Source organism: Gadus chalcogrammus, chromosome 7 (genome assembly GCF_026213295.1).
Source record: "Gadus chalcogrammus isolate NIFS_2021 chromosome 7, NIFS_Gcha_1.0, whole genome shotgun sequence".
NCBI classification, from domain to species: domain Eukaryota; kingdom Metazoa; phylum Chordata; class Actinopteri; order Gadiformes; family Gadidae; genus Gadus; species Gadus chalcogrammus.
The window spans coordinates 15,786,682-15,807,141 of record NC_079418.1 but is presented as its reverse complement, the minus strand read 5'-3'; the positions used below and the strand labels follow the sequence as shown (position 1 = coordinate 15,807,141).

At 42.9% G+C, this 20,460-nt stretch overlaps 2 protein-coding genes, 1 long non-coding RNA gene and 11 other non-coding genes across 18 annotated transcripts; 13 read left to right on the top strand and 1 right to left on the bottom strand.

Moving 5' to 3' along the window:
- The first annotated feature begins 44 nt into the window (after nt 1–44).
- Nucleotides 45–4,902, top strand: LOC130385746 (uncharacterized). 5 transcript variants are annotated; one of them, XR_008896061.1, is made up of 12 exons: nt 45–319; nt 804–856; nt 1,065–1,117; nt 1,325–1,373; nt 1,583–1,636; nt 1,834–1,888; nt 2,071–2,127; nt 2,305–2,343; nt 2,525–2,583; nt 2,765–2,818; nt 3,001–3,062; nt 3,261–4,896. It is a non-coding gene; the product is annotated as an uncharacterized LOC130385746 (long non-coding RNA). The 5 variants fall into 5 exon arrangements; XR_008896064.1 differs by lacking the exon at nt 1,065–1,117 and having other exon boundaries at nt 3,001–3,066; nt 3,261–4,902; XR_008896063.1 differs by lacking the exon at nt 1,065–1,117 and having other exon boundaries at nt 2,058–2,127; nt 3,261–4,898.
- On the top strand, nt 640–710 carry LOC130386768 (small nucleolar RNA SNORD65). The gene has a single exon (XR_008896216.1). It is a non-coding gene; the product is annotated as a small nucleolar RNA SNORD65 (small nucleolar RNA).
- On the top strand, nt 900–971 carry LOC130386772 (small nucleolar RNA SNORD65). The gene has a single exon (XR_008896220.1). It is a non-coding gene; the product is annotated as a small nucleolar RNA SNORD65 (small nucleolar RNA).
- Nucleotides 1,161–1,232, top strand: LOC130386771 (small nucleolar RNA SNORD65). Its single transcript, XR_008896219.1, has one exon. It is a non-coding gene; the product is annotated as a small nucleolar RNA SNORD65 (small nucleolar RNA).
- LOC130386770 (small nucleolar RNA SNORD65) lies at nt 1,417–1,487 on the top strand. The gene has a single exon (XR_008896218.1). It is a non-coding gene; the product is annotated as a small nucleolar RNA SNORD65 (small nucleolar RNA).
- On the top strand, nt 1,680–1,751 carry LOC130386769 (small nucleolar RNA SNORD65). Its single transcript, XR_008896217.1, has one exon. It is a non-coding gene; the product is annotated as a small nucleolar RNA SNORD65 (small nucleolar RNA).
- Nucleotides 1,932–2,003, top strand: LOC130386765 (small nucleolar RNA SNORD65). Its single transcript, XR_008896213.1, has one exon. It is a non-coding gene; the product is annotated as a small nucleolar RNA SNORD65 (small nucleolar RNA).
- LOC130386759 (small nucleolar RNA SNORD49) lies at nt 2,169–2,237 on the top strand. Its single transcript, XR_008896207.1, has one exon. It is a non-coding gene; the product is annotated as a small nucleolar RNA SNORD49 (small nucleolar RNA).
- Nucleotides 2,386–2,457, top strand: LOC130386764 (small nucleolar RNA SNORD65). Its single transcript, XR_008896212.1, has one exon. It is a non-coding gene; the product is annotated as a small nucleolar RNA SNORD65 (small nucleolar RNA).
- Nucleotides 2,624–2,692, top strand: LOC130386760 (small nucleolar RNA SNORD49). Its single transcript, XR_008896208.1, has one exon. It is a non-coding gene; the product is annotated as a small nucleolar RNA SNORD49 (small nucleolar RNA).
- On the top strand, nt 2,861–2,931 carry LOC130386773 (small nucleolar RNA SNORD65). The gene has a single exon (XR_008896221.1). It is a non-coding gene; the product is annotated as a small nucleolar RNA SNORD65 (small nucleolar RNA).
- LOC130386766 (small nucleolar RNA SNORD65) lies at nt 3,116–3,187 on the top strand. The gene has a single exon (XR_008896214.1). It is a non-coding gene; the product is annotated as a small nucleolar RNA SNORD65 (small nucleolar RNA).
- A 1,314-nt stretch (nt 4,903–6,216) lies between the features above and the next one.
- On the top strand, nt 6,217–14,125 carry LOC130386406 (calpain-8-like). Its single transcript, XM_056595318.1, has 22 exons — nt 6,217–6,279; nt 6,401–6,642; nt 6,988–7,075; nt 7,189–7,304; nt 7,657–7,790; nt 8,007–8,199; nt 8,282–8,356; nt 8,450–8,535; nt 9,093–9,164; nt 9,266–9,423; nt 9,787–9,941; nt 10,060–10,071; nt 10,248–10,444; nt 11,503–11,566; nt 11,824–11,865; nt 12,086–12,143; nt 12,241–12,293; nt 12,419–12,490; nt 12,608–12,686; nt 12,788–12,907; nt 13,685–13,744; nt 13,890–14,125. Exons 2-21 carry the CDS (start codon nt 6,409–6,411, stop codon nt 13,723–13,725), a joined length of 2,049 nt encoding a protein of 682 aa, XP_056451293.1. The 5' UTR covers nt 6,217–6,279; nt 6,401–6,408; the 3' UTR covers nt 13,726–13,744; nt 13,890–14,125.
- Nucleotides 14,126–15,653: 1,528 nt separating this feature from the next.
- nsrp1 (nuclear speckle splicing regulatory protein 1) lies at nt 15,654–19,863 on the bottom strand. The gene is given in 9 exon segments (XM_056594792.1): nt 15,654–16,014; nt 16,082–16,646; nt 17,760–17,785; nt 18,054–18,075; nt 18,077–18,258; nt 18,381–18,509; nt 18,655–18,711; nt 19,154–19,244; nt 19,836–19,863. Coding segments are annotated over 9 exon segments (1,245 nt in total). The 5' UTR covers nt 19,856–19,863; the 3' UTR covers nt 15,654–15,861.
- Nucleotides 19,864–20,460: the final 597 nt, after the last annotated feature.

The following is a 20,460-nucleotide window of genomic DNA, read 5'->3' as shown; positions in this document are numbered from 1 at the left end:
CGCTACGTGACGCCTTCCTCATGTGCTGCGTTCCTCCTGCGACCGACCAGTACTTAAAGGAACTGGCCCACGTTGTCTCCTTCTCTATCATATCAAGTCCTCTGGTGAAGTTGGATGGTCATAGAGATGGTGTCTGGGAAACCAAAACATTCCCCTCTACTCCATTTATGCATAATGTGGGCAGTCTTGAATTTAAATCCAAGTGTGTTGGTTTTTGCGTAATATTTAGCTTAAGGTGGCATTGTTAACTATGATCAGCGTGTAGGAACAACGAAGGCCTATGAAGCACGCGGTGAGCTTCGAGTCTTTGAGCTTCGAGGTATGTACTAAGGGTTTTAACATTAGTTTATGCATACATTGGTAATTACTTTCGGGCTAAAAGTTCCCTGGTTTGTGTTGAATAAAGTGAAGTTCATCTCGGAGGTATTGATGAGTAGTTGATCAACACCCTACCGGTAAATCGGCAGGGTGACTTACCAGCTAGTAAATTGGGCTAGGTTTATTGACCCAAGTGCCAAGTTGGGTTGAGGTTATCTTATACTAACAATTCTAGGCTCCTTTTGTGGAATGACTACAGTTTGAATCTTTCTTTATCGGGGTGAGCCTTAACGTTTTGGAAGGGATTTGAACGCAATGTTGCAATGATGAAACCTAAACTTACAGCTGGAATTACCGTCAGATTGTTAGTGTTGATAATGGGTTTTCTGAGCAACTTTCTACTGGAAATGGCCTATCCAATTGATTGGTTACCTGGATCGTAGGATTAATGTTGTATCTAACTTGATTCCATTTTTGTTTTAAAGTGGGGAAGCCGGCCGTACTACAGAAATGGGTCTGCAGACTGGCGCTGTGATGGGTGAGTGCAATCAAGAATTGTCTTTTACAGGGTGGACTTCTTGCCATGATGAAACCTTAAACTTACAGCTGGAATTACCGTCAGATTGTTAGTGTTGATAATGGGTTTTCTGAGCAACTTTCTACTGGAAATGGCCTATCCAATTGATTGGTTACCTGGATCGTAGGATTAATGTTGTATCTAACTTGATTCCATTTTTGTTTTAAAGTGGGGAAGCCGGCCGTACTACAGAAATGGGTCTGCAGACTGGCGCAGTGATGGGTGAGTGCAATCATGAATTGTCTTTTACAGGGTGGACTTCTTGCCATGATGAAACCTTAAACTTACAGCTGGAATTACCGTCAGATTGTTAGTGTTGATAATGGGTTTTCTGAGCAAATTTCTACTGGAAATGGCCTATCCAATTGATTGGTTACCTGGATCGTAGGATTAATGTTGTATCTAACTTGATTCCATTTTTGTTTTAAGGTGGGGAAGCCGGCCGTACTACAGAAATGGGTCTGCAGACTGGTGATGGGTGAGTGCAATCATGAATTGTCTTTTACAGGGTGGACTTCTTGCCATGATGAAACCTAAACTTACAGCTGGAATTACCGTCAGATTGTTAGTGTTGATAATGGGTTTTCTGAGCAACTTTTTCGGGGAAATGGCCTATCCAATTGATTGGGTTAACATGATCATAGGGTTAATGTTGTATCTAACTTTATTATTATTTATTTTTTTAAGGTGGGGAAGGCGGCTGTACTACAGACATGGTTCTGCAGACTGGCGCAGTGAAGGGTGAGTGCAATCATGATTTGTCTTTTACAAGGTGGACCTGTTGCTATGATGAAACCTAAACTTACAGCTGGAATTACCGTCAGATTGTTAAGTGTTGATAATGGGTTTTCTGAGCAACTCGTCCTGGAAAATGGCCTGTCCAATTGATGATTTGATCATAGGGTTAATTGTGTATCTAACTTGATTTTTATTTTAAGGTTGGAAAGGCAGCCGCGTTTCAAAAAAAGGTTCTGCAGACTGCTGGAGTGATCGGTGAGTGGAATCATGAATCGTGTTCGCCAAGGATCACCGGCTGTTGTGATGAAATCTTAAACTAATGCTGGAATTACCGGCAGATTGTTTAGTGGTGATAAATAGTTTTCTGAACCTCCACATCTTCATATGTATTGGGCCATGTGTTTCTGTAGGGTAATAATTGTAGATGTTCCTTCTAGATGGACGTGTTGCACTCTGACCTGGTGACATGCTAGTGATGCTGGAGGTTCTTCATGGTGAGCAGGATTTATTTCTCCGCTTGGGTTTTGGCCGTGTTGTCAATGATGAAACAGGAAGTGCCGTCCTATGCGATCACTGACGATAGTTCTTTTCATTATTTCTGAGACTACAGAATGTATCTTGCTCAGCATGTTTGGTCTTTCCCTTCTCTAACCGGGTTCCTTCTCTTTAAGGTGGAAAAGGTTCTGCCATATGGATGATTCTCTGCCCAGGTGTGTAGACTCATGAACAGTTTGATGTGTGGCCCATCGATGTTGTGATGAAATCTTAAACTAATGCTGGAATTACCGGCAGATTGTTTAGTGGTGATAAATAGTTTTCTGAACCTCCACATGGTGACTTGTATTGGTCCATGGGTTTCTGTATGGTACTAATTGTACATGTTCCTTCTAGATGGATGTGTTGGACTCTGGACCTGGTGACCTACTAGTGATCCTTCAGATGTTCTCATGGTGAGCAGGACTTCTTTCTCCTCTTGGGTGTGGCCGGGTTGTCAATGATGAAACAGGAAGTGCCGTCCTATGCGATCACTGACGATAGTTCTTTTCAATATTTCTGAGACTACAGAAATGATCTTTCTCAGTCTGTTTGGTCTTTCCTTCCATAATTGGGTGTATTTTTTTTTTCTTCAAGGTGGAATTAATGTTTGTTATTGGCGTACTGCAGATGGACTAGAGTGGAACTTGGGTGAGTGGAATCATGGGTTCTGTTACATTGTACAGGCAAATGTTGTGATGAAATTTTGAACTAATGCTGGAATTACCGGCAGATTCTTAGTGGTGATAAATAGTTTTCTGAACCTCTGTATGGTCTTGTGTATTTGGCCATAGGTTTCTGTAGGGCACTAAATTTAGATGTTGCTTTTCTAGATAAACGTGTTGCAAGGCACGGATCTGGGGTTCTGGAATTGACGCGTGTCCAGACTTTCATGGTAGGTTCGTACAAAATTAATTGTATGTAAAAAAAATACACAGAACATCATTGTTGTGATGAAATGTTAAACTAACGCTGGAATTACCGGCAGATTGTTTAGTGGTGATAACTAGTTTTCTGAACTCTGAAGTGAGGCTTATTAGATGCAACCGTTTGACTTGTCAGTGTTTTAACGAGCCATGTTTCACATCACTAGGTGACGAATGGTGCTGAAGATTAACTACAGAATGACTGCCCAATACACAGATCTCAAGATGAAGATGGAACTGAATAGCATCTTGTGATGCTGTAAACCCTTTGTGACTTGAGTAACATTTTACAATAAAAGTAGAATTTAAGCTTTGAGTCTGTTCAGTTTGTCTGCGTTACAGTGAAGGTCGATACTTTCTCAGCCTCATTCAGGGCAGACTGGACCATTCCCCAGATGGCCCTTCATTTAGGTTCAATAAGCAGAGGACCCGCATTATCAGCATGGATCAGATGAGCGTTAATTCACTCCACATTGGCTTGTACTTGACCGTTTATAGCCCAAGTTCAGCCTGTTAGATTTAAAACGACTAGATGAAATGTCTGCCTCTTTAATGGTAGAATCACTGTTGAATCAGTCAACGTAGTGACTATATACCATGGTAAGTTGCTAATGTTAACTATACCGTCTTAATTAGAATATTGTTGTAAAGTTGAATCAATTTGAAGCAACTCATTTTCTAGATTTATTACACATTTGAAATATTTCAAACCTTCATTAATCTTGATTATGACCTGCAGGTCAGGATAATTCAGTCTCTGAAAATTGGAACATTGTAATTGTTCAATATTGTAGACTAAAGATGTCGCACTCAAATCGGCTTCCCCAATACCTGCACCTTTCGATGATCCGTCAGGTTCAGTAGCCATCATTCATGGTAGAACGCTGACTTGACAAAAGTCATGTCAATAAGTGGGAGCTTCACGAGTGGACTGAGGCCAGACTCTGCATTAGTCATTGAATTAATACAGCGCTTTTAAGTCCCCTAAGCGCTTGCAGTGAAGGGGGGGGTCTCACTAACCACCAACCGTGTGTAGCACCCACTTGGGTGATGCACGGCAGCCAATCTGCGCCAGAACGCTCAACACACCAGATTGAGGTGGAGTGAGGAAATGAATGAATAGTGGCATCGGGATTGATGTTATGGCCAGAGGGAAAATGACCACCTAATGGCCAGCAACAGTCACCTCTTAAAGCAGCAACTGATTGTTCAGTGATTCAGCTGAGGCATGGGTTACCATTGGTATGGCTGCTGGCAAGAGCCATCACGCATCACAGACGTATCCAGGACATGGGCTACTCAAACTCTCATTCCTCGTGTCAATTCACAACTGAACCAGAGAAAGTCAGAAGTGTCTTACCGAGGCAAAGAGAACTGGTCTGACCCAAGTTTCATTTGGAATTCAGGGTCACAAAGGTTTGAGGAAGAATGGCGTGGGAAAAAAAACATGTTTCTTGAAGTCCAGTGTGAAGTTTACCTGGGGAGCTTTGTTATCTTCTGATGTTCCACTATATTTTATCAATCTGCCCACACTGCCAATACCTGGTTAAAGTGTGTATAGTATTTATTTGTGATGGGTGAGTAAAGCACCATAATTGCGATAGGCCTACATTATTAGGCCTATACCATGATCAATGTTATTTATTCTGAATAATTTGCAACGACATCCCCAGATTTTGCAACTGAAATGTGGATTGGCCTGAAGGAATAATATACGATCAGCTGGTTTTCACTAGACACCTGTCAGTTCAGCCGCGGCGCAATTAATGAATAAAGATCGTATAACACGTAGGAAGGATACAAACATTTATTTTGACAATGCAGGGCCAAGTTTATCCTGGAGGGAGGGCTCTCATGATCGCCACACATAAGCCAGCAGCATGCTTTAACCACTGCCTTGACTTATTTGAATATAAGGACTCGGACAAAGGGTCAAAGTGTCACGTTTCGCTTGCATTTTGTTTTTCTTCCAAACAGGTTTGTTCAGAATGAAGCCCTCTACTGGTTTAACATGCAATCCAAGTTGTGTCTACTTTCTTCCGCTGCTCTTGTTGATGCATATGCCTGCACAGAAATTCCTGGCCGTTAAAAGAATGTGGAGACGAGACCGCTATGAGCCCACCCAGACAGTAATACCTCCCAAGGTTCATGGTAAAGTCGTACATGAAGTTTAAATTGCGCCTCTCAATTCAAAACCGTTTGCCTCTGGTTACTTTTGAAAAAAACTACATTCATTTTATAAATGAATTTATCCTCTGGATAAGACTTGAAATATATCACACCATGTGCCTGGATCTTTAAAGGTGAGTTATTCTTTCAATACAGTGTTCATATAAAATAAGAATAATATTCTAGAAATCAAACTAAATACGAAAACCAGGCAGATTGACCCAAATGCTCTAGTGAACACGACAACATGCAGTTCATGGATTGGTACAGTACAGTACAGTACAGCACAGACGATATGTAGAAAGGTGTTAAATATCTAAATAAATATCCATATGATGACAGGGTATGTTACATTGCAGAAAACTCTCTAATTAGCTAGTGGTGGAACTACTCTGATCCAAACTGAGGAAGCGGTTCAGATGCATTCAGTTGCTTATTTAAATGAGGTTCCCACCAATGTTTCTGATCTTAAATTGGATTTACATCAAGTCAGTTTCAGTTTCACATCAAGTTAGTTTATATAACAGCCTTAAGGAAAGCTGTTATGATAACATGGCTATAATTATGGGCATTCCTTCGAGTTTTACAGCTGTATGTGTCAAACGTTTTTAAATGATTTAGCATCTTGTGTGGAAGATGGAATGAAATGGAAAAGGTTAAAGGGAGGGTCCACATACATCCTATATCCCCCTAGGGTTGTACACAGCCTTCTATAGGCTGACACGTTCAGACAGCTCCACTGACACAAAGGAAGGAGCGTTTCACATCTAGAACATATTTTAACAGCCAGGAATTTGTTCAAAAGTCCTAAAGATTACGTTAAACACTGCCTCTATGGATTTGCATACAAGAGATATAATTATGGACAGGAATTTGTGTGTCAGCCCCTATACCCTGGGGCTTTGGGGGCAGAGACAGCCCATAGATATGTTATGACCAAAGTATAAATGACGGTTGTTGGGGTGCACAAAGACCACTTCCAACTCGCTGGTCTTCAAGAGCTTGCATCTGCTACAGGTAACTCATCTTAAGGCCTCCTCCGAAGAGGTAGTAGAAGTAGTCCATGTAAGAGAACGGCCTCGCCTATCTCATTACTAATAATAATTAACGTGTGTGTTTGGCCTCTCTCTACCAGTAGTTGTCAACATGCCTGAAGAATGCACCGGAATCATCAACCTGCGCTACACCGAGGGTAGCGTGGGGACTTCCTCCAACCCGGACCTGTACAACCGGCAGAACTATGAGCAGCTGAAGCGGACGAGCCTGAGGAGAGGCTCTCTGTTTGTGGACACCACCTTCCCTCCCGACAGAAACTCTCTGGGAGAGGTCTCCACCATGCCGCAGTGGCAGCAGCAGCAAGTCAAGTGGATGCGGCCAGTGGTAACTGACAATAAGACCGCTGTTATATTCTGTTCGGAAAACCTCATGACTCAATGTTTTTTTTTTAAATTAAATCCTCTTATATATTTACATTTTTATTTGAAGTTACATAAATGTACCGGTGCTGTGCATGGTGGTTTTTAGACACATTGTCATGCAGCACATTTAGCAGTTGCTCCAATATTGATGCATGCCGTGGCTCAGCTTCTCCTTGAAGTCAAGTTAAATGACTGATTGTAGATATCATGTATCGGTTTGAGTTTACAGCTACAAATTGTCTTTCTACTCTTCTTTATTATGGTTAAGGATTGACTCTTCATAACTTCTCTCTGTGTCTTTCTACAGGACATTGCAAAAGCCATGGGCTTCAGAGGGGAGGTGGCTTTTTTAATGGATGGGGCTTCAAGAAAAGACTTTGGTCAAGGCGCGATTGGTAAGCAAATACTCATCATTGTGATTCAAACAGACTTGCATGAGAATTACTTTCAACATGAACCACTACTATTTTGGGGTAGGGGATAAAATCTGCCATTTTTTGTTTTCCAGCTAATTGCTGGTTCCTGGCAGCTATTGGCTCACTGACGTTGCATAAAGGGCTTCTAGTGCAAGTTGTACCTACCGACCAGTCATTTAAGGAGTATGCTGGCATCTTTCATTTCAGGGTAAGAATGTCAACATCTTTGAAGGCCTCGGTCATGACCATCGAGCCACAATAAAAATGTAAAAGTAAAAAATAAAACACAGAAGGTAAAATGTAATTCTCAAATGAAAAGAGAACATAGAAAGAATTAAATTGAACTCTATTTGCTCGTTCCTTTTACCATTTGGCCAAAACAATGCCATTGCACATTGTATGTAAATAAAGAGGCGTGGCCAGCTCGCAGCAGGACGGTCTCAGGGGAAAGGGTGCAATGGCCTTTTAATTCAATGGTTATGATGATTGAAATGTTTTTTTATAATCAATATCAATATATGTAAATGATATGATTATTGTTTTGACTCTTCTCTGGCCAGTTCTGGAGGTTCGGTCGGTGGGTGGACGTCGTCATTGATGACTTTCTCCCAACATACCAAAATCAGCTAATCTCTGTGAACAGCAAAACTGGACATGAATACTGGGTCCCTCTCCTGGAAAAGGCCTATGCTAAGTATGTAAACAAATCATTTAGATGTCAAGAATTAGTCTAAGTGGCTTACCGTATAGCTTTTTGCTGTGTGTCTGTAATAACCTACAATTTGAAGTGTTTCACTTTATATTCGTTGAGTAAGCTATTAGCTCTCTGGACAATACTATACCGTAATGGTGTGTGCGTGTGTGTGTGTGTGTGTGTGTGTGCGTGTGCGTGTGCGTGTGTGTGCGACAGACTTTGTGGTTCATATGCAGACATGCACGCAGGAAACCCAGCTGAGGCTTTCAAGGATTTCTGCGGGGGCGTGTTCAAGCACTACCAGCTGAGGAATCAGCATAGCCAAAACCACGACGAGGAGCTCTGGGGCTGCCTGTCCAGAGCCACGGACTGCAAGTCCATGATCGGCTGTGGGACCTTTGCAGCCGGGGTACGACCTCACCCTCAGACAGAAGTCACACATGTTTGCCTCTTGTGTATCGCTCCTAATCTTTTGTCCTTTGGGGTCACAGGGACAGGCAGCGAACACGGTGTCCCGGACCGGCTTGGTGGACTGGCATGCCTATGCGGTCACAGGAGTCACTGAGGTAGCTCCCGCGGGGTATGCTGGTGTGGACTAGCTGTGTGGGGTCGAAAAGCCTTTTTGAAGCATGTTGTTTGTGCTCTTGGTTTGTGTTTAGGTCACCCATAGGGGTTCCAGTGTCAGGCTGGTCAGACTGCTGAATCCCTGGGGCCGCCAGGAGTGGACTGGAGAGTGGAGCGACAGGTAGGACGCCCCTATATGGGAATCTTTAGTCAAAGACTGTCACATGGAGACAGGTATGACGCCCCTATGTGGGAATCTTTAGTCAAAGACTGTCAAATGGAGACAGGTAGGACGCCCCTATATGGGAATCTTTAGTCATAGACTGTCACATGGAGACAGGTATGACGCCCCTATATGGGAATCTTTTGTCATAGACTGTGACATGGAGACAGGTATGACGCCCCTATATGGGAATCTTTAGTCATAGACTGTCACATGGAGACAAGCATGAAGCCCCTAAATATGAATCTTTAGTCATAGACTGTGACATGGAGACAGGTATGACACCCCTATATGTGAATATTTAGTAATACTGTCACATGGAGAGACAAATATGAAGCCCCTATTTATGAATATTTAGTCAATAGACTATTGTGGTTAGAAAGGGAGGGGTGGGGGCTATCTGGTTGGATGTCTTCTGCCACCTCACCGCAAATTGTCTGTTTGATTTTACACTCTGGACATTTAAGCATTGCAGACACCTATTTTATGGATAATCTCATCCTTCCATTGTGCAGCTCAGATTTGTGGAATCAAGTGAGCTCTGAAGACAAGAAAAAATGTGTGAAAAGCGAAGATGGAGAGTTCTGGTATGGAATAATGATCATTAAAATCTTAAATAACTGCCATTTGCTTCTACTTTTGCCTCCATATGTAATCAGTCCTCTGCGTTATTGAAATGTTTTTCCAGGATGGAGTTGGAGGACTTCTGTCACCATTTTAACTACATGTCCATCTGCTGTGAGAACCCCAACTTCATCGATGGGGATCTTAGCTGCCAGTGGAAGTGCATGAGCTACAATGGCAGCTGGGTCGCCGGTAGAACATCTGGAGGCAGCATCGGGAATTGTAAGCTTGGATTTTCAACTCACAACGCTCTTTATGAAGTTAAAATATTTGTAAAGAGTGTTGAAATGAAAAGGAAAAAGAAATGTAAGACAAACTTTATCATCATCATCCAACAAGAAAGGGGTACATAAACTTCACTGTAAACCGTACAGACATGACAATCATGAATCCCTATTAAGGTGGGAAACCAATGGGATGACACAAGTGACGTACACGTGAGGTCCTGGGAGGGTTCCACCGAGCGCTGACGTTTACGCCCCTTTGCTTCGACACAACTGCGCCGTTAAAAGGACACCGACTCTCTTCAAGTTAAAACCACGTTTTACAGCATTGCTAACGGCTCCACTGGTTCTCTGTCTGCAGCCACCTACGTCAACAACCCCCAGTTCCGCATCAAGGTGAAAGCCCCGGAGGGGGACAACAAGGGCAAAAACAACCTGCTGCTGTCTCTGATGAGGAAGCCCGCGGGAAACCGCAGACAGTCCAGCCAGGAATACATCAGTTACAGCGTCTTCAAGGTGAGCTGCTGTCTACGCCACCGTGATGGTCACTCATATTACATTGCTATCAGACTCTCGTTAGGAATGTAACCTCCCGTTACTTTATTAACATATCCTTTCTGTTCCAATCCTACAGCTCACAGACCAGGTAAGCACGTTCATTTTGAATGTTCAATAATTAAAAACACACACACACACACACACACACACACACACACACACACACACACACACACACACACACACACACACACACACACACACACACACACACAAAAAACTAAACAAATCCAACATTTGTATTCCTTGGACGTTGTCTTCCAGGCCAATGCAGGGCAACTAGACTATGACTACCTGAGGCGGAACTTGTTGAGCCAGAGCCCATTCAGCAAGGACAGGGAAGTGATGCAGCTCATCAAGGTGGATCCAGGAGAATATGTGGTCGTCCCCTGCACTATGTATGCTAACGTCAGCGACGAGTTCCTCCTCACGGTGTACACCAAGGCAGGCGTGAAAGCTCAGTAAGTCCACTTAGACTCCCCTACAGAAGTATATTGTAACATGGCTTTTACTGGACTCCTCCAGGCAAGGACACAGGGTGGTGGGGTTTATTCTACAGTTTGAATATAATGATACATGGCCTGCATGTTGCCATGCAGGAGATACAGTGTGTGCGGTGATGGTTGGTTTAACCTGTTGCCCACTGATTGCTCAATGGGCAGCAGGTGTGCAGCCATCCTCCACACACACTCCAGACAAGGCCGCCTTAATGCACGGGCTGACCTGGGCTGCCGCCCGAGGGCCCACGACGATCAGGGGCCTATCATGAGCTGCAGTAAATGTGTTTTTTTATTTTTTAGTTTTTTTAATACTAACTCATGATAGGCCCACCGATCGGCGTACGCCCAACGATGTGATTTTTTCACTGTCCATGGCGACACGCCACCTAGGTGGCTGCGACACTCCTCCTAGCTAACTTTACTGGGCTCCCCTACAAGGAGGCCAGGTGGTGGTGCTAATATGAATACCCAGAGAGAGAGGCACCAGTGATTATTGGGTTGGAGTTCGGTCTTCGATCTTCCACCGTCGTTATTTGAAGGAACTTGGATGAACAGAAAATAACATATTCAGCAGATTTACAACAGGCCAATCCTTTATAGCTTTCTCTGTAGTGCGGCACTATTCATGTGCCTCCACTCAGATAACGGGGAGATTTCTGGATCAATGGTTTTAAATGTTTTGCAAAAAATGTTTTCCTTTCTCAACCTGACGATACAAAGAACCTGTCTAGACTCTAGACCATCGCTGTACATCAGTGGAAGAAAGAATTCTCCTCTCAATCCCTAGTTTCTTCTGATATCTTGTACGTTCAGTCTGTACCATTAATTTCACTCACTTATCACCAAATGGTTTGGAGAAACATATTCAGTTTTAACACATTAAGTCAGGAGGGAATCTGGTCAAAACGTTATCACAAACGTCATTCACCTTTATGCATTTGGTTCAGCCCCAACCCATTATTGAAACCACTCGCTAAACATGTGTATTTTTCTAAATGACTCTCCTCTGTTTGTTCCAGTGGAGATGAACATGATGACCATGATGACAGTGATGAGGAAGAAGCAGAGGGAGTGACCCCCACGGTAAGAACAAGAAAATGGGGGGAAATTCTGGGGGAGATCAGTGGAGCGTATCATTTATAATGCGAGTGATCCACCTGCCAGGTAAACAGAATAGCTGCCCACAGAGGAAGCCCTCAGTGGTTTTCATTTTGTTTCAGCGTAACATGAAATATGAAATTATTTTGTTCAGCTCAGTTTTTTCGGTAACTAGGTTTATATTTCTTGGTCAGCTGAGATTATATTGTCTTTTATTTGGTTTTATTTATTTCATTCCCAAGGCAACTGGTGATGAGGATCTGTTCAGACGCTACTCTGAAGGGGTGAGTTCTTTCTGTCTAATTGCTCTAGAACTATAAGGAACACTTGATTAAACCTTTGATTCGAGATTAAACGTTATCTTAAAATATAGGTGTATCAAAATTGCCAATGCAACTATTTAGATTTGTCCCGATACAGAAACGTCCATCCATGTTCCTTTCTCTGTCGATGACTCCATCAGTCCGAATCGTTCCTCAATACTTTATCTTTCTCTCCCTTTAGAAAAGGGGACTCAATCCCGAACAGCTTAAGCGTCTCCTCAACGACTCCCTCCTCAACGGTGAGACAATCAACACTTCTTCCGAAAACCATGTAAACAGGTCCACATACTTTCATTGTTCTTTTCAACGTGTTGTCTTTGTGCGTTGACTCTAAAGGAAAGGACGGGTTTGACCTGACTGCTTGCAGATCCATTCTGGGCCTTTCTAACGTAAAGTAGACCCAATGAAACCCTTCCGCTCCTCACATTCCCCCTTTCTTCTATGCTGTCATTTAAAGTGTTGAACGAATAGACGTGATTGAGGCCAACTTGGGGCATTTTGTTGTTGTGTTCAGCCACAGGGCTACCAAAGCACCATCAACTATCCCGCCTTCAAGAAACTATGGAAGAAGATTGTCGGCTACAAGGTAGCGCCTCCGATGTCAATCATGTACACTCGAATCTCCGAATGAGTCTCTTTGGACTCTGATCCACTCTGCATTGGAGCTCCTAATGAATCCCCCGTGATGATTCTCCTGTAACAGGAACTCTTCGAGAGCTTGGACACGGACGGGTCTGGGGCGCTGTCCATCCATGAGGCCATGGGCGCAACGTCCTCTAGAGGTTCACTACTATGTACACAAACTAATTCAATTGAATAAAAAAAAAGTAGACACAAACTATAGGCCAATTCTTTTTCTCTCTTCCCCCTCGTGTTCCACCAGGATTGACTGTGGACCCCCAAACCATCATGTCCGTTGTGTTCCTGTATTCCGGCCAGCTCAGCGACGTTCCGCTGGAGGGCTTCGTGCCTCTGATGTTAAAGCTGGAGAACAGTACGAGCAGTGAGTGGTGCTCATACTAATACTAATACTAAGAGTAACAGTAACTGTATCATAGCCTCTGGTGTTACAGCTGGAGAGCAGCAATAGTGTGTAGTGTGATACTAGGGGTTAGTACGAATACTAATACTAATATTAAGGGGTTAGTGTATCATAGCCTAAGGGGTAAGTACTAATACTATACTAAACTAATACAAAGGGTGTGTCATAACTTAAGAGGTTAGTTCTTATCCTAATACTAATAATTGCAATTAACTTATAATATACTAATACTTATACTAAGGGGTTGTAGTGTACCATAACCTAAGGGGTTAGTTCTTATCCTAATTCGAATACTTGCTAACTAACACTAAGGGGTTAGTGTATCATAACCTAATGGGTTAGTTCTTATCCTAATACTTGCCATTAACTAATACTAATACTTAATGCCTTTAAGCTGTCACTGAGATTTAAGAAGGGTGTGTAGAAATGAGTGGCATCTAGGGGAATATAAATATGTTTTAATAAGTGCTTAATCCCATGGAAGTAAGGATGGTTGTGTTTTGGTTACCTCATGACCATTACGCTCCTCCTTCACCGACCTGCCATGTTGCTACGGTAGCCGAGAACCTGACAAACAGCTCTTCAGAGAAAGGGTTCAAGAAAGATAGTGTTTTGGCCTAAGAGTTGTAGGAACAAGAGAGTGTGTTATCCCCATGGCTACTACCTTTTTGGGATATTTTTTTATTACTGTCGTTGTGTAGGTCCGTTATAATGTTTGTGGTGTGTTTTAAATTACAGCCCAAAACAACAACACCATTACTACTTATTACTACTACTAGCAACTTCGAAAATGATGAGGTAAGTATTTAAGACCATGTCATCCTTTATAAACTTCGGTCAATGAATTATAATCTTATGATACATTAAAATATTAAAAATAATATCATGATTGCTGCGTAATTGAGTTTACTCTAACTTCTCAATATTCTTCCTTTTATTTCAGGGTACCAACACAATAAGTATCTCTAGGAAGAACACTTGGGAAGCGATTCCTGATGAAGTGGCAAAGTAGAAGAGTATGCTTCTTTATAACCTCAGAAGCACGTTATTATTACAAGTTAATCAGTGGGTACATATAGAAGGGATTTCAGGTCAAAGAGCATCAGTGTCACCCCCTGGTTTTCTGCTACTCGATCCTCCAGATTGCCCCCTGGTGGCCAATAAATGCTGTATGTTTCTAACCTGAAGGCATGTCTCCGGCTCTCTTATTCTACCAGCCCATTACTGTAGACTCCGTGAACTATAAACGGAGCATTCACTCTGACTTTGTTCAATGGCTTTTTTTCTTTCTTTTTTTAATATTCATTCATTAATAAGGTTAACAGAATTAAAATGATACAGTAGACCGTGGCCAATGGTCATAGTAGCAAAAGTGACAGTTACCAAGAGTCACAGTTATAACCGTAGCCAATAGTGTTAGTAGCCAAGGGTGAGTTACCAAGAGTGACACAGTAATGACCGTTGTCAATAGAGATCCTTGTGTTCCACAAAACAACCAACTAACTAGTGTGTAGAAGTGTTCAATAAATTGTATTTTTTTTTTATTTACAAAGACAAATTAATTTGATGCTGAAGCTATATAAACTTAATTATTAAACAATTTATGATACATAGATAGATCCTTTACAGGAAATTACGGTATCACAACAGCGTATGGACAGACATAACAAACACACAAACATTCCCTCATATAGCTAAAATACTTAAACAATAAATACAATACTAAATCCTACAAAGTGCAAAGTTAATTTTGTGCATTGTAAAACCGTATGGCAGCTGGTATACAGGACGTCCTGTACCGCTCCGTTTTGCACATTGGTGCAATTAGTCTCTGACTGAAGGTGCTGTTCTTGATCACCTCCAGGGCGTGGAGTGGGTGAGTGGGGTTAGACATTATTGAGGCCGGTTTGTTGAGGATTCTGGCCTCTGCCACCAGCTGGACCTTAAGCTGCTCAGCCCCGACCACTGAGCTGGCCTTCCTGATCAGCTTGTCCGCTTGTCTGTTTTTGTCCGCTGTGCATGATAAAGCTATTCCGGTATGGATAGCAGTTACATCATGGGTAGCAGTTACTATATCGCGTGTCATTTATTAACGAAAACTTCCATCGAGCCATGCCTTGCATTGCCATGCAAGTCAAATGGTGTAAAAGTAAAAGTGGAGTAGAAGTGCTGTACTTTTAATGATTTAGAATTAGAACACCAGTTATGTTGTTTTCTATGGCTAGAACTGACTGGAGTATGGGTGGATGATGGCCGGTTTAAGCGGCCTCTCCTTCAGAGTCAGACTTGTAGACTCCGGGCTGGGTTAGGTGCACTGTGCAAACACAGGTTAGACAAGCCATCACCACGCATTGAGATACCTCGTGCATGGCAGCATGGATCCCGATCCGTTTGTATCCTTATACTCAGCCTTGGTGTAATGAAACTACAAACGGGTTCCAACACCAGCACCCTGCATCCTCGTTAGGGAAGAGCCCATTTAGGCCTCTAAGTGGCGTCACGTGTAGCCGAGACATGGGTCAGTCCACCACTGTGATGCAGTGAATACTTGGTTCAAAATCATTACATTTATCTTTCACTTGAATAAAGCCATGTGTTGGTATTAACATTGAATGGGTTGAGTACTAGATCTGGGGGTGGGCGATATTATCCATATCTGTTGTTAAACACAAAACTAAAATAAACAGAAAACGCAGCAGAACCCTTTTGGGACAAGTATTGTTTTATTAATTCAATTGATTAATTACACTACTGCACACACATGTATCGTCCCTAGATGCAACAGTCACTCTTTATTACACCTAACCATCTTCCCTTGTAGATTCGAACGGAGCCGTAGCCCATTACAGTGCACCTGAGGACGTGACCAGGATCCCCCCGGCTCAACACGACAGTAGAACAACGCCCAGCGCCCCTCAGTCCTCCTCCTTCTCGATGTACGCCTTGGAGCCCGAGCGGGCCATCTGCCTGGCCAGGTAGCGATCTCGGGCTGAGCTCACCGTGTGGTCACTGCTGCGCTTGGCAAACTTACTTGCTTTTTCCTCCCCCTGAGAGCCAGCGTCCTCCCCCTGTTTCCCCGCGCCCCCACTCTGGGTCTCCCCCTCCCCGCCGCCCTCCCTATCTGTTGGTTCAGGTTTGATTGCTCTGTCTGCCTCGGGGTCTTTCATCCTCTCCTTCCCCTCCTTCTGCTGCTCCGGGCGGGCTTCCCCTTTTCCCCCTCCTTTCCTCCTCCTCCTCCTCTCTGCGTCTCTCCTTGGGACTCTTCTCCCTCCTTTCCTGCCGGTCCTCCTTCCCTCTGTCCTCTCTGCCCCTGTGTTGTCCGCCGTCTCTCTCTGGCTCGCCGGCCCGATCCTTCCGCCTGTCTTTATCGTCTCTCCTCCCCCTGGTTCTGTCCTCCCTCTCTCCGTCCCTCTCCTTCCTCCTGTCCCTGTCCTTGTCCCGCTCTCCGTCCCGCTGGCTCTTCTTGTGCCTGTCCCTGTCCTTCCCTTTGCTAGGGCATCGGTCCCCCCCGGGCGACGCTGACCTCTGCCGGTAGTGGCGTTTGGCGTGGCCAGAGCTGTGGCCGGGTTTGCTGAAGCCGGGCTTGCTCTCATGCCCGTCCTCGCTGTCGCTGTTCAGCAGGGTGCCGTTGTCCCGGGACGGGGACAGCGGGGCAGCTGGGGGGGGGTCCGGCTCTGTGGGGGGCACTGAGCTCTGAGGCCTGGGAAAAGCAGAGGACACCCATTAAGGGACAGTTGCAAGGCAGTGCACTGTGAGGGCTAGATACACAACTTCTGATACTTGAAGAAAATGAGTTTTGCTGAAAGCAATATGAGTGAATCTCCATATACATGGGCTATAATGTTAGACCTAGGAGAATGTTTTGCAAATGTAATAATCAATGTGGAGCTAATGTGGGACCAAGATTAGAGCACAGCATCAATGGAAGGTTTCATCTCTGCAGGTAATAAATGTCATATTTAAGAGTGAAGACCACACCTAGACAAGAGTATTATCAGCTGGCAGCACGATAGGAAAACATCTGATGAGTTCTTGGGTCAACATTTGATCACAATAAAGCGAAGTAGAGCAAAGATAGAGAGGCTTTGGTAGAGGTAGCTTCTAAATAGATATAAATACGATATAAACCAATACAAACGTCTAGAGGAAGTATATGAGGTTCAAACAGGTGAATATCTCAGGAACTCATTGTTCAGTTTTCTCTATTGAAAACTCTGGGGAAATAGAGTTGCATGCCTCGTAGCCAAACACTTGCATTGCACCTGATGGTAATTTACATATTTCCCGTGCAAAACCCTAATTTAGCTACTATACATGATTGTTCTAAATGATGCATGGACATTAGATTACCTGTTTATAGTGTATTTATGCCAACACAACTTTACTGGCAAAAACAACAAAAGGTTAAAACGTCATTTGGCCTCTGGTTTAGCGAGTTTTGGGCACGGAGAAATATGATTTGGACTGTAAAGTCTCTGTAAAGGATTCAGAACATAGATAGTTTGTGTAGATTGCATGTTAAAAATAGCACTATTGTTATGCATGTTCACAGTTACGAAATACATAACTCTTCATCCCTGCTTATTCGTTTGTTTTAGCATAACAATACTTAGGGTAGGCTAACAATTGAGAACCTAATCCCTCTAGGGGTGTGTCACAAGACTGCATTCCCACCTGTTTAAATGCAGGTCACTCCGTAATGCCTTACGACGATATCTTATCTCAATAAAATCCATACTTTTCCTAATAACCAGTTGTTGTAGAATGAAGCCATTTTAGTGATCATGGTTTGTTGATGCTACCAGTGACTGACCTGTCTGCCGTTGAGTCCGGTATGGCCTCTTAACAACGGTATGGTTTCAACAGAGTCTGTAACAAGTACACTCCGGTCTTTATGATTTTTATCATCCAAGCAGCTGCTGAACACAAATCACACAAAGGGGTTTCTCTTGTCCATTCATTCCTTCTTTTGTTTTGACCATTCAGTAAAGATTGAGCCCTTGTTGGAGGGACATTGATGGCGCTAATCAATGTTACATTTTTGGTAAACATCATCTGACATTAAAAAAATAGGAAAAAAAAATGTTATAAACCAATCATTTTGTACTTCCATGGCAGCATCCCTCTTATCTCCTCTGCTCCTCCTCCCTCTCCTTGAGCTTCTGCCTGTAGGCCGCAGTGACGTACGCCTCCTTGTCTGCAAACTCCTCGCCCTCTGCCTCCCTCTCCTTCTGGATCTTCCTCTCGTCCCGCCGCTCCTGCTCCTTCTTCCGCTCCTCCACAGCCTTCATCAGCTGGTTGATGTACTTGGGCTGAACGGACAACAAGAGGTATTGTAGGAGCATTGTTACTGAGGCAGTATTGGTGTACACGTAAGCGGGATGTATTAGTTGTATTCGATACACAGACGATGGATTGGGTTTCTCAATGCTACCTTTCTATCCGTTCCTCCCAGGATCTTCTTGCTGCTCTCTAGCCTCTGGTTCTGGATGTCGTCGTACACGCCGTCGTAGTCGTACACGGTGCTGTCCTGCTCCAGGGCCTTCTGCATCTCTAGACGCGTCTTTTAATGCATGGAATCGAAAAACAGATAAAAAACAGAAAGTGTTCAACCGAACAAGCCCATCAGATAATGATGTAAAAGGTAGTGTAGTAAACAAGTTACGCTGAAATGGGAAATCATGATTAGAACTTTAACTATCAATCACCTGCTTCATACTCCTCTTCTTAACAGCTTCCTTCTGCAGACTCTCCCCAACAGTTGTCTAGAGGAAAGAGAAAAAGTTAATCAACACTAGCTGGTTGACCGTCCGACTGCGCCCTATGCAGCTGAGAAACCTTATCTTAAAGGCCTGTTTGAATGGATTTCCAAGATAGTGTTTAAGCTAGTAATGTAGCCGGTATATCACTTGATCCATTAGAATTTGATTGGATTCTGCAGAAGTGACAGAATATGCAAGACAGCTATATGTTGGAAACATGTTCCCATACTATTGGTTAAAGGGTAAGGGCATAACAGTATGGAAATGTATGTCACCAAAAAACATTTCAACTGTGGAAGAAACGTTGCAAATTCTATCTGGATGTCAGCATGATCAGGCTTGTCATAGAAAAACTAAAAACTAAAATAACTGCATTTGGCCAATTAACGTTGGACGTAAACAGGCTTTTCCAAGTAAAATAAAAGCATCCAAAATATGTCCCTACCTCATCATCAGAGTCATCCCCAAACACTGAGGGTCTCTGCAGGGTGGCGTTCTTTGTCAATGACTTTTTCTGGGACAGGATCAGCCCATACCTTATGGGAAAGAACATAACATCTTTATGAAAAAAAACCCGGACAGGGTTAAGAATATATATATATATTTTTACATATGTATACAATTAACATATTATTATTTAGAATTCATATGCCAGCATAGGAGAGATATCAGGTCTGGTACTTAGATGAAACCCAGACAACTGTGTGGCTGACAAACCTGCATTGGTTCTGGTTCTAGTACACCTGGCCCCTCCTACACTGAGCCTTATAACGTATTACTACGAACCACGAATCCATGAACACCAATCTAGTAGAAACTTATACTCCTTATTTGAAAGAAAGGTGTGTGAATACACAATTATGAATGCTTTATTCGTGAGAATGTACCGAACCAATCTTTGGTAATTGCTTACATTTAGCATAGCAAAGCGCATGCTAATATAACGTTACCATCGCTAAGATGAAATAACCAGTAAGCATACTGTGATTTTATACATCGTACACACTTGCTTCTAGGACAGTATAGCAGCTATGACTCAACCATGGCGGTCTAAGCCGTATGTTCGACACTCGGTCACCATTAGGATAATCGTTAAGAAGTTTGTAAGTTAGCCTATTTCAACTCACTGTTTGCCAGGGGCCGCCATCTTGCCGCTTTCTGATGGAGGAAAACACGACTGATTCGATACATTAAATTATATGTGGTTGACATTGATATTAAATAACTTCTCAAAATAAGACCCGATATAAATATTTTAAAAAGTTTCTAATCTATCGTACGTATTTTTATATAATGCGTACGATAGATATTCAATATATATCAATCAATTAAATTGTAGCGAAAGTAGTGGCTTAAATGGACAGATCGAAGCAAGTGGGTGACGCATGAAAAAAGCAATGATATGAGGCGTGAACTAATAATAACAATATTGATGACAATAATTAAAAACAAAAGACTCATATAAATACCTATAATACCTTAGTATATTTTCTATTAAAAAACGATGTAACGTGTATGATTGTATTTCTACCAGATATCAATGAACCACCAGATGGCGGAAATGGACCAGAAAGGGCCAGCCTCCTATTCCTTGTTATCTCTGTTTGCGTGTTTTCCTGCACCTATCCTGTCTGGCAGGCAGCTAATTTCTGCTGGATATTATGCACCATAGTTATTCAATTTTCTATGCACGGATATGTTCATGTGTTTGACAATGACCGCATATTATACATTTTGGATAATCAGCAACCA